The 15601-nt window shown below is 42.3% G+C and overlaps 1 protein-coding gene across 1 annotated transcript in view; it reads right to left on the reverse strand.

Moving 5' to 3' along the window:
* Positions 1-15601, reverse strand: part of crnkl1 (crooked neck pre-mRNA splicing factor 1) — a 34312-nt gene that overhangs the window by 6849 nt on the left and 11862 nt on the right. Inside the window, exons 7-10 of the mRNA XM_041182995.1 lie at positions 13179-13349; positions 6311-6502; positions 5080-5139; positions 3836-3916 (exon numbers count right to left, since the gene is read on the reverse strand). Of these exons, the coding sequence (XP_041038929.1) occupies positions 3836-3916; positions 5080-5139; positions 6311-6502; positions 13179-13349 (504 nt within the window). The remainder of the gene's footprint in view (positions 1-3835; positions 3917-5079; positions 5140-6310; positions 6503-13178; positions 13350-15601) is intronic.

Consider the following 15601-nt stretch of genomic DNA (forward strand, 5'->3'; position numbering starts at 1 on the left):
AACCATTGTCGATTGTAGTAAAAACCCATCTGGTTCACCAACATCCTTTAGGAAATCTGCCATCCTCACCTGATCTGGCCTACATGTGACTCCAGAGCTGCAGTAATGTGGCTGACTCTTAGGTGCCCTCTGAAATAGCCCAGCAAGTCACTCAGTTGTATCAGACCACTAAAAAGTCAATAAAAAGAATGAAACCGGATGGACCACCCAGCATTGGCCTAGGCATTGGAAACAATAACGGCAAACCCAGCCCTATTGACCCTGCAAAGTCCTCCATATTAACATCTGGGGACTTGTGCCAAAATTGGGAAGGCTGTCTCACAAGTAACAGCCTGACATAGTCACACTAACGGAATCATACCTTACAGATCATGTCCCAGACACCACCATCACCATCCCTGAGTATGTCCTAACCCACCGGCAGACAGAACCAGCAGAGGTGGCGGCACAATGTGTATACAGTCAGGAGGGAGTTGCCCTGGGAGTCCTCAACATCGACTCCGGGCCCCATGAAGTCTCATGGCATCAGGTCAAACACGGGCAAAGAAGCCTCCTCCTGATTACCACGTACCAGCCCCGCCTCCCCCTCAGCTGATGAATCAGTGCTCCTCCGCATTGAACACCACTTGGAGGAAGCACTGAGGGTGGCAAGGGCACAGAATGTACACTGGGTAGGGACCTCAACGTCCATCACTAAGAGTGACTCGATAGCGCCACCACAGATCAAGCTGGTCCATTACTAAAAGATATAGCTGCTAGTCTAAGTCTGCGGCAGGTGGTGAGGGAACAAACAAGAGGGAAAAACATACTTGACCTCATCCTCACCAATCTGCCTGCCACAGATGCATCTTTCCCTGACAGTATCAGTAAGAGTGACCACCAACCAGTCCTTTTGGAGATAAAGTCCTATCTTCACATTGAGGATACCCTCCATCATGTTACGTGCTATTACCACCATGCTAAATGGGATAGATTTCAAACAAATCTAGAACTCAAGACTGGGCATCTCTGAGGCACTGTGGGCCATCAGCAGCAGCAGAACTATACTCAAACACAATCTGTAGCCTCATGTTCCCCACTCTACCATTACCACCAAGCCAGGGGATCAATCCTGGTTCACTGAAGAATGCAGGACAGCATGCCAGGAGCAGCACCAGGCATACCTAAAAATGAAGTGTCAACCTGGTGAAGCTATAACACAGGACTGACCACTAGCGTGCCAAACAACACAAGCAGCAAGTGATAGACAGAGCTAAGCGATTCCATAACCAACGGATCATATCTAAGCTCTGTAGTTCTGCCACATCCCAGTTGTGAATGGTGGTGGACGATTAAACAACTCAGTGGAGGAGGAGGCTCCACAAATATCCCCATCCTCAATGATGCAGGAGCCCAGCACAGCAATGTGAAAGATAAGGCTGAAGCATTTGCAACAATCCTCAGCCAGAAATGTCGAGTGGATGATCCATCTCAGCATGTTCCAGAATTCCCCAGCATCACAGATGCCAGTCTTCAGTCAACTTGATTCATTCCATGTGTTATCAAAAAATGGATGAGGCATTGGATACCACAAGGACTATGGGCCCCTGACAATATTCCAGTAATAGTACTGAAGACTTGTGCTCCAGAACTTGCTGCGCCCCTAGCCAAGCCATTCCAGTACAGCTACAACACTGGCTCTACCTGGCTATGTGGAAAATTGCCCAGGTATGTCCTGTACACAAAAAGCAGGACAAATCCAACCTAGCCAATTACCATCCCATCAACCTACTCTTAATCATAAGTAATGAAAGGGGTCATCAGCAATGTTATCAAATGACACTTGCTTAGCAATAACCTGCCTTCTGACACAGTTTGGGTTCTGCCAAGGTCACTCAGCTTCTGACCACATTACAGCATTGGTTCAAGCATGGACAAAAGAGATGAGGTGAGAGTGACTGCCCTTGACATCAAGACAGCATTTCACTGAGTTTGGCATCAAGGAGCCCTAGCAAACCTGAAGTCAATGGGAATCAGGGGGAAAACTATCCGCAGGTCAGAGTCATACCTAGCACAAAGGAAGGTGGTTGTAGTTGTTGGAGGTCAATCATCTCAGTTCCTAAACATTATTGCAGGAGTTCCTCGGGGTAGTGTCCTTGCCCAACCATCTTCAGCTGCTTCATTAATGACCTTCTTTCCATCATAAGGTCAGAAGTGGGGATGTTCGCTGACGATTGCATAATATTCACCACCATTCACGACTCCTCAAATACTGAAGCAGTCCATGTCCAAATGCAGCAAGACCTGGACAATATCGAGGCTTGAGCTGACAACTGGCAAGTAACATTCGCGCCACACAAGTGCCAGGCAATGACCATCTCCAACTGGAGAGAAGCTAACCATCGCCCCTTGACACTGAATGGCATTACAATCACTGAATTCTCCACTATCAACATCCTGGGGGTTACCATTGACCAGCAACTGAACTGGGCTAGACATATAAACACTGTTCATGCGGCAAGTAACTCACCTCTTGACTCCCCAAAGCCTGACCACTATCTACAAGGCACAAGTCAGGCGTGTGATGGAATACTCTCCACTTCCCTGGATGAGTGCAGCTCTAACAACATTGAATAAGCTCGACACCATCCAGGACAAAGCAGCCTGCTTGATTGCACCCCTTCCACAAACATTCGATCCCTCCACCATCGAACAGTAGCAGCAGTGTGTACCATCCACAAGATACACTGTAGAAACTCATCAAAGCTTCTTAGGCAGCACCTTCCAATCCCAAGACCGCAACCATCTAGAAGGACAAGGGCAGCAGATGCATAGGAACACCACCACCTGAAGGTTCCCCTCCAAGCTACTCAACATCCTGACTTGGAACTATATTGCTGTTCCTTCACTGTCACTGGGTCAAAATCCTGGAACTTCCTCCCTAACAGCACTCCCTACCTACACCACAGGGACTGCAGTGGTTCAAGAAGGCAACTCACCATCACCTTCTCAAGGGCAATTAGGGATGGGTAATAAATGCTGGCCTAAGCCAGCGATGCCCACATCCCTAAATGAATTGCTAAAAATTTTGGAATTAAAATAATTTTCTTTTTATACCCAGAAGAAAGTGGGAGGTGTGAAGTACTTTTAGTTAAATGCACTCTTTCCTATTTTAGTAACCTCTTCTTTTTCATTTCTACATTCCGATAGAGGAAAAAAATGTGATGTTTAATAATGATATAATTTTGTACTTTGCTTCCCCAATAACTCAGCAGCTTAGTCTATTAAGTGGTAGAGCCCCGCAGGACAGTAGTCTCACAGGTTCAACTTCCGTCTGTGCTGGATTAAGCTTCTCAGTCATGGCGGTAGTGATGCTGCTGGAGTTAGCTTCACCGTCCCCACATCAAGAACAGGAAAATTAATCAGTGTTCCTTCCTCTATCTGCCATCCAGTAACACCTGTTGTAAATGTGCGTGCATGTGTGGATATTAGGTGAGGACAGAATCGGATGCAAGTTTGACACCCTCTCTGGTGAACAGCCTATTGATACTCCTATCGTATTAGAGGGCATTGGGGACCTCAAAGGAATTCATGCCTGCGGGACAGCAAGGGGCAAAGTTGGTGAAACCAAATAATATTTTTGCAAAGAAAGTCAATCAATTGCCTTGGCATCTGGTTTCTGCTGTTAGCTGTCACACATCAACTAAGACTTGTACTGTGATAAACACTGTTTCATAAGAAGAGCATAACGCAACATCAAAAACAAACATGAAAATTCTAAGCTAACTATTGTATCCATAAGCTAATAAAAATATATTTCATTCAGTAAAAATGAATAAAGGTGTGTGTCACTTACCAAAGCCCTCCTGGCCAGAGACAGGTTCTTCTGTCGAACTTCAAACTGTGCATACAGCAGCCACAATTTAGCAAATGTGAACTAAAATCATAGGATTTTAGGATTAAGATCAGAAGGTGCAAGATGAATTAATAAAACAGTATTTTAAGTTACTCTAAATTGTACTGGAGTGAGAGACTATCATTTTGGTTGTAGGGCCTATTGTGTAATGACATTCACAGCCTTCATAATGACTAATCTGTACTGAGCAAAATTTAACAGAATAGTTCTAGTTGTAATTATTTCTAAAATAAGTAATCTTCCCATTATTTTTGCTTCACTAAATTATTTGAGATTAATATTGAAGAACCTTCATGTAAAACAGAGCAACTTTTATTTTGTCAGTTCCCTCAAAAGGGAGATCCATAGGAATAGAAAGATCAGAGATACCAAATATTTGTGGAGTTTCCAAAGGAGTGTTTTGCCAGTTGCAAATTAGGAAGACACACACAACTTTTTTTAAACCTCAGGCCTAAATACAATCTTAAATACTTTATTTCAGAGTAAATCTGACAGATTACTTGCGGTAAACTCTGGTAGAGAGCAAAGAAAGAACAAACTCACATTTATGTAGTGCCTTTCAGGACCTCGGTGTGCACTTTACAACTATTGAAGTATTTTCGAAATGTAATCACTGTTGTAGGGAAATGTCGCAATCAATTTGTACAAAGAAGGGTCCCATAAACAAAGATAATTTTTTCCTTTAGTAGGCTAAAGAATAGCCAGGACATCGGATGAACTCCCCTATTCTTCTTTGAATAGTACAATGGATCTTTTTATGTTGTCCATCCAGTGGGGGTAGTTGTGTGTATATTTGGGTGGGGGGGGGGAAGCGGGAGGACTTCATAACTTTGGTTTAACCTCTGATTCAAAAGATGGTACCCTCTACAAGCAGCACAGAAGTCTCAGCCCGGACTGTGCGTTGACATCCTAGAGGCTAACCTACTGACTCAGACAAGAATGATACACAGAACCAGCCAACACCAAATATTTTCTGGAGAAAAATCAATGTAGGATTCTCCAGGCCCGTATGGTTCCAGTGGCAAGGCAATGCAAAGGATTACCTTAAGTCTGCAATGTCTTCTGAGTCTATGGAGAAAATCAGCTGTATGGACATCATACTTTTGTCAAAACTCATTTATGGCCAATTTAGGCAAGGACATGGAATTACTATCATTAGTTCAGGGCTACACAGCTATACATACCTTCTTGTGAGGGATGAGTTCCAAGCATGCTTGATAAACTTGCCTAGTCTTCTCTGGATCCTGTTCAGGAAGGAATACTGAAGTTACAGAAAATATTTTCATAAATGCCAAAAATACAAAAAAAACTTCTTCCACAAATGGCAACTGAGTCCAGATGAATTGTGAATTTGAAAACTGAGATTGATGTATTTTTATTAGCAAAGGCATTAAGGGATATGGTCAAAGTCGGAGATCATTCAGAATTTCACTCAATGACAGAATAGGCTCGAGGGTTTAAATGATCTACTCCTGTTCCTATACATAGTCTATTAAGTTCAGAAATGCAATGCCTGAGAGTGTGGTAGAGGCAGGTTCAATCAGAGCATTTAAAAGGAAATTAGACAGTTATCTGAAAAGGGGAGCTTTAGGGGGGAGAAGGCAGGGGAATGGCACTAGGTGAACTGCTCTTTCGGAGAGCTGATGCAGACATGATGGGCTGAACGGCCTCCTTCTGTGATGTAACAATTCTGTGATAACTGAAAAATTAGGATTTAATTTTCCCTCAAAATCTCTCCAAGCTAACTGCTTAGGTATAAGGGGTATGAAATTGGTCTGGGCCAGCACTATGAAATGAGCTTGCAGGAGACTGGCAGCCTGTTATACAGTGGGCCAATTTTTAATTTCGACTGACTTGGTAAATATTGCCAAGATTTTATATTTCAAATCAAGTGGAAGCAATAGGTTGCCTCTCAAAGGAGGGTGAACTATCATTCTCTGAACTTCGTGGTGAAAAATTGGCAACTGATTCATCATGAGCCTGTTTCGTGCTGCTGGAGTAGACCAATTTCACCTTCCTAGACTTTTTTTTTAAAACACAGAAATTATATAGCATTTAGGACTTTGCTCTAAATTGGTCCTTCAGTCATCACAGTATAGAAAGCGGCACAATATACCTATGCACCCAACAGTATTATAAATTTCACTACTGCAGCTCATCAAATCAGGTCTCTTTTTTGAGAAAAAAAGCTGAAAAACGGCAAATCAAAAAAAATAAGAATTTCAATAATATCAAGAAACAAATCTTCTCAGAATGGATTAGTGTAGGAGCAGATAATCACCCATCCATTCACATCTACAGAAGCCTGAGGAGCCTCTGGTGACCAGAACATAGGAAAACGAGGGGAAAAAACGTAGCTGTATTGTATCCTCACATAAAATGATTTGCCCCCGTATTCAACAGTCTTATCTGTACCTTTGCCTCCAGTTCTTCAAACAAAGCATAGTTGATCCACAAGTAAATGTATCTCCTCCAGTGCCGCTTTTCCTGAATGGGTGGTACGTTGGCTATTGCGCGCTCATACACTTCATGTACAGAATCAGGATCACCATCACTTTCAACTAGTCGGAGGTAGTCGAACCAGGCATCATAGTTATGTGGATTAGCCTTTCGGAAATATATAGGATCTTAAATTATTCAAAATATTTTGATATGGAGAGATTCTTTATAAACTCATTATGGTACTAACTTTTATTTTCATTCTGAAGAGCACTTTTTTCTCACACACTATCCACAAAATCACAGAATCACAGTGCAGAAGAGGCCCTTCGGCCCATCGAATCTGCACCAATATGTGAAAAACATCTGACCTACCTACCTACCTAATTTCATTTACCAGCACTTGGCCCATAGCCTTGAATGTTATGATGTGCCAAGTGCTCATCCAGGCACTTTTTAAAGGATGTTAGGCAACCCGCCTCCACCACCCTCCCAGGCAGTGCATTCCAGACCATCACCACCCTCTGGGTACAAAGGTTTTCCCTCACATACCCCCTAAACCTCCTGCCCCTCACCTTGAACTTGTGACTGACCATTCAACTAAGGGGAACAGTTGCTCCCTATCCACCCTGTCCATACCCCTCATAATCTTGTACACCTTGATCAAGTCACCCATCAGTCTTCTCTGCTCCAACGAAAACAACCCAAGTCTATGCAACCTCTCTTCATAACTTAAATGTTTCATCCCAGGCAACATCCTGGTGAATCTCTTCTGCATCCCCTCCAGTGCAATCGCATCCTTCCTAGAATGTGGCGACCAGAACTGCACACAGTCCTCCAGCTGTGGCCTCACCAAGGTTCTATACAACTCCAACATGACTTCCCTACTTTTGTAATCTATGCCTCAATTGATAAAGGCAAGTGTCCCATATGCCTTTTTCACCACCCCACTAACATGCCCCTTCGCCTGCAGAGATCTATGGACACACGCCAAGGTCCCTCTGTTCCTCAGAACTTCCTGGTGCCATGCTGTTCATTGAATACTTCCTTGTCGAATTACTCCTTCCGAAGTGTATCACCTCACACTTTTCAGAGTTAAATTCCATCTGCCACTTATCTGCCCATTTGACTATCCCGTCTATATCTTCCTGTAGCCCAAGACACTCAACCTCACTGTTAACCACCCGGCCAATCTTTGTGTCATCCACAAACTTACTAATCCTACCCCCCACATAGTCATCTATGTTGTTTATATAAATGACGAATAATAGGGGACTGAGAACAGATCCCTGTGGTTGGACACTGGCTTCCAGTCACTAAAGCATCCTTCTGTCATCACCCTCTGCCTCCTACAACTTGAATCCACCTCATCAAATTACCCTGTATCCCATGTGCATTTGCCTTCTTTATAAGTCTCCCATGTGGGACCTTGTCAAAGGCTTTGCTGAAATCCATATAAACTACATCAACTACACTACCCTCACCTACACAGCAGTCACCTCCTCAAAAAATTAAATCAAATTTGTTAGGCATGACCTCCCTCTGACAAAGCCATGCTGACTATCCCTGATCAAACCTTGCCTCTCCAAGTGGAGATAGATACTCTCCTTCAGAAATTTCTCCAATAGTTTCCCAACCACTGACGTGAGACTCACTGGCCTGTAGCTCCCTGGCTTATCTCTACAACCCTTCTTAAATAGCGGAACCACGTTAGCTGTTCTCCAGTCCTCTGGCACCTCCCCCGTGGCCAGAAAGGAATTAAAAATTCAGGTCAGAGCCCCTGCGATCTCCTCCCTTGCCTCCCTCAGCAGTCTGGGACACAAATCATCCGGACGTGGAGATGCGTTCTGTCCACTTTTAAGTCTGCCAACACCTCCAATACCTTGTCACTCCCTATATCAATTTGCTTAAGAACCTTGCAGTCTCTTTCCCCGAGTTCGATACCTTCATCCTCATTCTCTTGGGTGAAGACGGACATCAAGTATTCATTCAATATTTTACCGATGTCCTCTGGCTCCACCCAAAGATTGCCCCCTTGGTCCCTTATGGGCCCTACTCTTTCCCTGGTTATCCTCTTCCCATTGGTATACTTATAGAATATCTTGGGATTTTCCCTACTTTTACCAGCCAGAGCTTTCTCATATCCCCTCTTTGCTCTCCTAATTGCTTTCTTAAGCTCCACCCTGCACTGTCTATACACCACTAATGCCTCTGCTGATTTGCTTCCCTTGTACTTGCTAAAAGCCTCTCTTTTCCTTCTCATCATAACCTGAATATCTCTGGTCATCCATGGTTCTCCGGGCTTGTTACTCCTTCCTATCACCCTAGAGGGAATATGTTGAGCCTGTACCCTCCCCATTTCCTTTTTGAACACCCCTCACTGTTCCTCTGTAGATTTCCCCACAAGTGACTGTTCCCAGTCTACCTTGGCCAGATCCTGCCTTATTTTACTAAAATCCACTCTCCCCCAATCCAAAACATTTTTTTGCAACTTATCGATTTCTTTGTCCATAACAAACTTAAACTGTACCATGTTGTGGTCGCTATCACTAAAATGCTCACTCACCACCACCTCAGCCACCTTTCCGGCTTCATTCCCCAGAATTAGGTCCAGCACTGCACCGTCCCTTGTTGGACCCTCTACACATTGACCTAAAAAGTTCTCCTGTACACATTTCAAGAAATCCACTCCCTCCAAGCCCTTAATGCTATGTATATCCCAATTAATGTTGAGAAAGTTGAAATCACCTAATATAATTACCTTATTGTTATTGTTTTTACACATCTCCACAAATTGTGCACATATTTGCTCCTCAATTTCCCACTGACTATCTGGGGGTCTATAATAAACACCTAAATAATGTGGTTGCCCCTTTTTTATTCCTAAGCGTTACCCACAAAGTATCATTCGATACCCCCTACAAGATATCATCTCTCCTTACTGCAGTAACTGACTCAGTAACTAATAATGCAATGCCTCCTCCACTTTTACCCCCTCCCCTGTCCCACCTGAAGACTTTATCCCGGAATGTTGAGCTGCCAATCCTGCCCTTCCCTCAACCACGTCTCAGTGATGGCTACTATATCACAATTCCACATGTCAATCCTCACCCTTAACTCATCTGTTTTACCTGTAATGCTCCTGGCATTAAAGTTGAGGCCATCCAGCCTTGCCTTAGTCCCTTGAAACTTAATGCAGCTGTACTCCCTCTGACTTGATTTTTTTACTGTATTATGATGTGTCCCTATTCCGCTAACATTCTGTGCCCCCTCACCCTGCCGAATTAGTTTAAACTTCTCTCAGCAGCACTAGCAAACCCGCCCACAAGGACGTTAGTCCTGCTCTGGTTCAGATGTAGACCATCCCGCTTGTACAGGTCCCACCTTCCCCAGAAATGGTCCCAATGATCCAGGAATCTAAAATCCTCCTTCCTACACCAACTCTTAAGACACATATTCATCTGCGCTATTCTCCTATTTCTGAGCTCACTAGCACGTGGGCACTAGGAGTAATCCAGAGATTACAATCCGAGAGGTCTTGCTTTTTAGTCTACTGCCGAACTCCCTGAATTCTTGATGCAAGACCTCATCCCTCTTTCTACGTATGTCATTGGTACCAACATGTACCATGGCCTCTGCCTTATCACCCTGTCCCTTGAGGATGCCCTGCAGCCGTTCAGTTACATCCCAGACCCTGGCTCCAGGAAGGCAACATACCATCCTGGAGTCACATTGACAGCCACAGTAGCACTTATCTGTTCCCCTGACTATAGAATCCCCTATTACAATTGCTCTTCCTCCCCCCTTCCTCCCCTCCTGTACAGACAGGCTGCTTATGGTGCCGGAAGCTTGGTTCTGTCCGCACTCCCTGGAGGAACCAGCGCCCTCATCAGCCTCCAAAACGGAATACTGATTTGCAAGCTGGACCCCAGGGGACTCCTGAACTACCTGCCTGTTTCTCTTGGACTGCCTGGTGGTCACCCATTCCCTTCCTTCCTCTAGTCCCTTTATCTGCGGTGTGACCACCTCTCTAAACGTGCTATCCACGATGCTCTCAGACTCGCAGATGCTACACAGTGTCACCAGCCGCCGTTCCAGCTCTGAAACCTGAGCTTCCAGGAGCTGCAGCTGGACACGCTTCCTGCACACATGCTGGTCCCGAGCACTGGAAATGTCCCCGGCTTCCCACATGGAGCATGAGGAGCACACCATGACTTTGAGCACTCCTGCCATGACTTATCCCTTTAAATTAAACCTTTTAAGTCAATTACTCTAGGGCCCTTCTTTCCTGTTCCTCATTACTGCAGAGTATACAAACCACAAAAAGATCTTAAACTATAAGCAATTAAAGTAGTAAATTCCTTACCCACTACTTACCAGTGATTCCTTTCTCTTGTAGTCTCTACTGCTGCAGCACGCTCTGAAGGTTTAAGAAGTTGGATAGCAAGAAAAAAATGCAAAGAGCACCTCGTCCCCTATGTAACGAATTCCCGCTTTGCACCGAATTCCAAATACCCACTCTGGCTGTGCCCCACTCAGGATGTGCTCACTCTCCTGTTCCTGTACAAGCACACTGTAGCGTGCTTCCAGATAGTCCCTTTCTTATATAGAGCTGACTTGACTCACCACTAGTTAAGCTTCAATTAGCAATTAACCCCAATCAGGTCCTAATCAGGCTTCAGGTGACTGACAGTTAACTGTCGCACAAAAGTGATTAGCTGTTGCATTAACCTGCATCATTCCTATCCTTTGGATATAAGCTGGAAGTTTTTTCTGTTTCCTCACCGTATTAAACAGGACAAATCTTCACGAGCTGGAACACTGACAGCTTCTGAGCCCTTTCTACAATATGACCTCTTGACCTAAGTTACCATGGTGTGGTGAGCCATTGAGCATAACAAGTCTCCTCATGGTTGTGGGCAAGGAGAAACATCAGACCTCAAAATGTGACAAGAGTCTTGTGGAAAGGGAACCCACTATGTCAGCTCCATATCATAACATGCATAGAAAATCGAGGAACTGCCTATCATTACAGAAAGATTGTTGTATTAGAACATTGGCTTCTCCAGAACAGCTTGACAATCAATAGTGCTGTACTGCAAAAGTAAAAACTATACACATAAATGGAAGAAACCTTAAGAAAATACTTATATTTTAAAATACACTAGTGCAAAATCTGGGACACCATCACATACATGATTTCTGGCATTGAGATACAGGTCCCTCTAAGCTACCTAACCACACACGCACCTGCATGCATGCATGCACCCACACACTTGTCAGTCAGTCTTATTCTGCCAAAGCACATATGTCATATTCCTTACAACTGTTTAGCTTCTTGTCCATACAATGCATCAGTCCATATGTCATCACAGAAGCTTTACTGAGCTTTGACTGGCACCCTGTTTCTCCCGCTGCTGGAACTATAATTTACAGAAGACACCTCCTGGAGAACAGTTAACACAGACAATCGTTGACTGAGCTGGAGCAAATGCTTACATGCAATGAATTTTCTTCAACTTCACAGTGAAGCAGGATTGATTGGATTGGCTCTTCAATAGATATGTTACGTGTCAGGCATTCTAGAATGCCTCACAATTATATCAATTTATTAATTATACTTGAATTGTTAACTAATATTATTGGAGGTCATTTTAAGCTGCCCAAATATTTTAGTCAACACTGTCACATTTACATATTCCAAAAACACAACTACGTCAGAACTTTAATTTTGCTCTTCATTTTTAGGAGAAAATCTGTCTCGCTACCAAATACTTTGCATGATCAGATTATTTCTGATACATTGCAGTGATACAGAGCAATGAAGACTTATTGGCCCAGATTTTGCGATCATCAACAAAGTGATAGTGCTCACTGCTGAGCTTGAAGAAAGCCCCTCACCCTGAAGCATGGATTTCACCTTTCCCAAAGTTAATTTCAGTCTGGCACCATCAATAGGGGATATCTGGTGTCTAGCAGCAGTGATACAATAAAGCATGTTCAGCAGCCAATCACAGTAAAGAATTCTCACAGACAGCAAAACAGGAAGTTATATGCAGGTTTTTAATCATTCACTTTTTATAGTTTTGTGGAAAGCAAAATAAAGATTAGGTCATAAACATGGGAATTTGGTGGAAGTGGAGATGTCATAACTTCTTAAAAAATTTTTTTTTTAAATCTATGGAATTTTTAATCTTGGAGAAATTTGACACTCCCCAAATATAAAATTAGATTTGTTGTTCCGCAGTGACTAGACATGATGAATGCTGAGAAAACTAACACTCTGGATATACTTCAACAACTCTAACAATAATTTAATTTGTACAAAAGGCAATGAAAAGAAAAAATGCTGATGCTGTAAGTCTTGAAATAAAGGCAGTATCTGTATACAGGACAAATGTTCAAAGTGCAGACTGTTTCTCAAGATGGTTCAGAGGCTTAGTCCATACCCAAAAATTAACTTGTCTGGTAAAGGCAAAATACTACGCATGCTGGAAATCTGAAACAAAAACAAAAAATGCTGGAAAAACTCAGCAGGTCTGACAGCATGGCGGAGAGAAAGACAGTGTTAACGTTTCGGGTCCATATGACTCTTCTTCAGAGCTAAAAGGAAGTAGAAATGTGATGAAATATATACTGTTTAAGGGGGGGTGGAACAGGTGGGGCTGGATAGAAGGCCAGCAATAGGTGGAGGCAAAGGAGAGATGGCCAGCGATCAACTTGTCTGGTCCCTGCTTAGATGCTGCATGACCAGTTAGGTTTCCAGCATTTTCTGCTGTCAATTTTGGAAAGGTATATGTATTATTTTTGCAAAACGGATCTAGAAAGATAAAATGAATCATACCTTGACTTCCTCTTCATACTGGAAGCGCCTTTTGCTGACAATAACATCTTCGATGCCTCGTCTGTCCCCAAACTTTTTCTCAAATACTGTGTAGTTTTTGAAGAGCTCTTGAGCTTTCTGTTTGGCAATTCTGTCAAGTGCATATTTGTAGATCACCCTCACTCGATCAAACTTGAAAAAAAAAGTACACTCATATAAAGTGGAAATGCCACTAAAGCATTTGATTCAAAAGCAGCAGAGTAAGGAATAACATTGTTCAGCAGTGGCCACACAGATCTTTCAGGATTTGATTACTATAACATGATTTCTAACAATTAGGTTGCATGGGTAAATTCACATAACAATTATTTATGTAAAAGTTGCTTGAAAACAATAAAGTTTAATGAAAATTGACACCACAAAAGGATAAAATATTTGCACCGTTCACAATACAATGTACTATTTCAATTTTCCATCACAGTTTTCTCTACTTCTCTACTGAAGGGATTAACAAATTTCATTGTAAAAGGCATTAGAGCTAAGCTTTATCCTGTTTTGCTTTATGCCAACACATGCTCATTTCAGAAGTTATCACTGACTATCAAGACTGGAATGCTGGCTGATTTCACTCCTCTGCCCTACCACCATCCTGACTGTATCATCTAACTCGGCACGGACCAAGGTTTGAACTTTCCTGGATGGTTTAACTCAGTCCTGAACTAGGCAATACAGTTATCCATTAAGCCAGCTGTTGTGCAATTGTCTTTCCTGCTCCAACATTTATCTGACTGCAGCTTTCAGCACTCAGCTAAAAAGCAGCCACGTGCACATTTCTCTTGCATGGCAACTGAATGCAACTGTTTGAAGTTGGCAGTTTTCACGATATTGTTATAACGAAGGAATTGTTTAAGCAAATGATACAAAATTTGGTGGTTCACACTCCCATCACCTGGGGAATCTTACTGCAGAAATCAAATATATTTAAAATTTCCACAGAATGCCAGAAATACTTGTGTAACGGAATATAACAGCACTTCACGTGAACCAGCCATTTCTTGCATGTAGCAAATTACCCGTTATATTGGACCATGTTGTTATATGTGCACGTCTTTCATCTATAAGTTTAGTATAGAATCCCTTCACTATTTATCACACTGCTTACAATCTCAAGTTCTTGACTGAGTCATTTAGTGGCTGAATCTCTTCCCTAAAAGATAATTAGCAGATTATATATTTTTGGAACAAGGTACATAAGAAATAGTATGCATTTAAATAACCAAAAAAAATTGCTGCTGCTGATACATTGTAATCAGTTTAGCAGTCCCCGTCTGAAACAAGAGTAAATGCCATGTTAATAAATAAAGCTATTCTGAACTCAGCTTAAAATTTTGAAGCATGGCATGTGCTGTGGTAAATAAGGGAGTGTGATGTTCTCCTGAAAGAAGAGTTTCAGCAAACATTAATTACTAATTTGTTGAAGAAAATTATGTTCACATAACTTCAGTTACTGAATGAAATTAAAAGCAATTAAACCTTTCAGCATCATGTACCAAAATAAGAATTTATTCCAATTTTTAATCGATTATTTTTATTTTCCATGCAACTATCAAACTCTAGCATTCTCCTGATTTTTTTTTTAAATCACACTATTCAAGCTTCAGAGAGAACCCTTTAAAACAATTGTTGGCCTGCAAACTTTTAATATCACCATTTGACAAATGCATTCCCTTTTACTACAATAATTTCAAAAGAACACAAAACTTTTCAGGCTGGTCAAGCTCCATTGCAAGTGAGTGAGTGCCTATCCCAAACCCTCACAATCTGGTATTTGGCCACTACTCCCTCCCAACACAAGCACTGGCCCCTTCCCCATTGGATAAATGTAACAGAGGGTGACACATACCCCATGATTCCTTTTCTCCAACTGCCACAGAAAGACAATATAATTTTGGGGCTATCAGAAGCTTACCCAAGTTTGATGACACTATATGCAGACACTGACCAAGAGAAAGGAATTGTATAAGTTATAAGTGTTGCAAACATACACAGAGAGGAGGAGAGAAAATGAGGGAGTGAAAGGCCCAGAAAATAGAAACTACAGGAGAGGAATTCAGACAGGAGATGACAAAGCAGAGGAGGGCAAATACATAAACCAGGAGACTTAAAGAAAGGGAAACAAGATTCAGAGACAAAGAGAAACTGAGAGGGAGATAGAGAGAAAGAAAATTGACTACAGATAAACAGAGATACAGAAAGAGTTATGGGGGAATAGAGGAGCTGCACATCTTTTAAAAAGTCCATGAGTAATTCCATGGGAAATTAACTATAGATTAGTATCCAGATTAAACAGAATTGAGACGCTTGGATTCTTTTCACTTACCTTTTGAATGCGAGAATAAATATGGTTAGGTTTTTTGGATCAGTATTGAAAACAAACAAATAAA

Source organism: Carcharodon carcharias, chromosome 2, assembly GCF_017639515.1.
Source record: "Carcharodon carcharias isolate sCarCar2 chromosome 2, sCarCar2.pri, whole genome shotgun sequence".
Lineage (NCBI taxonomy): Eukaryota > Metazoa > Chordata > Chondrichthyes > Lamniformes > Lamnidae > Carcharodon > Carcharodon carcharias.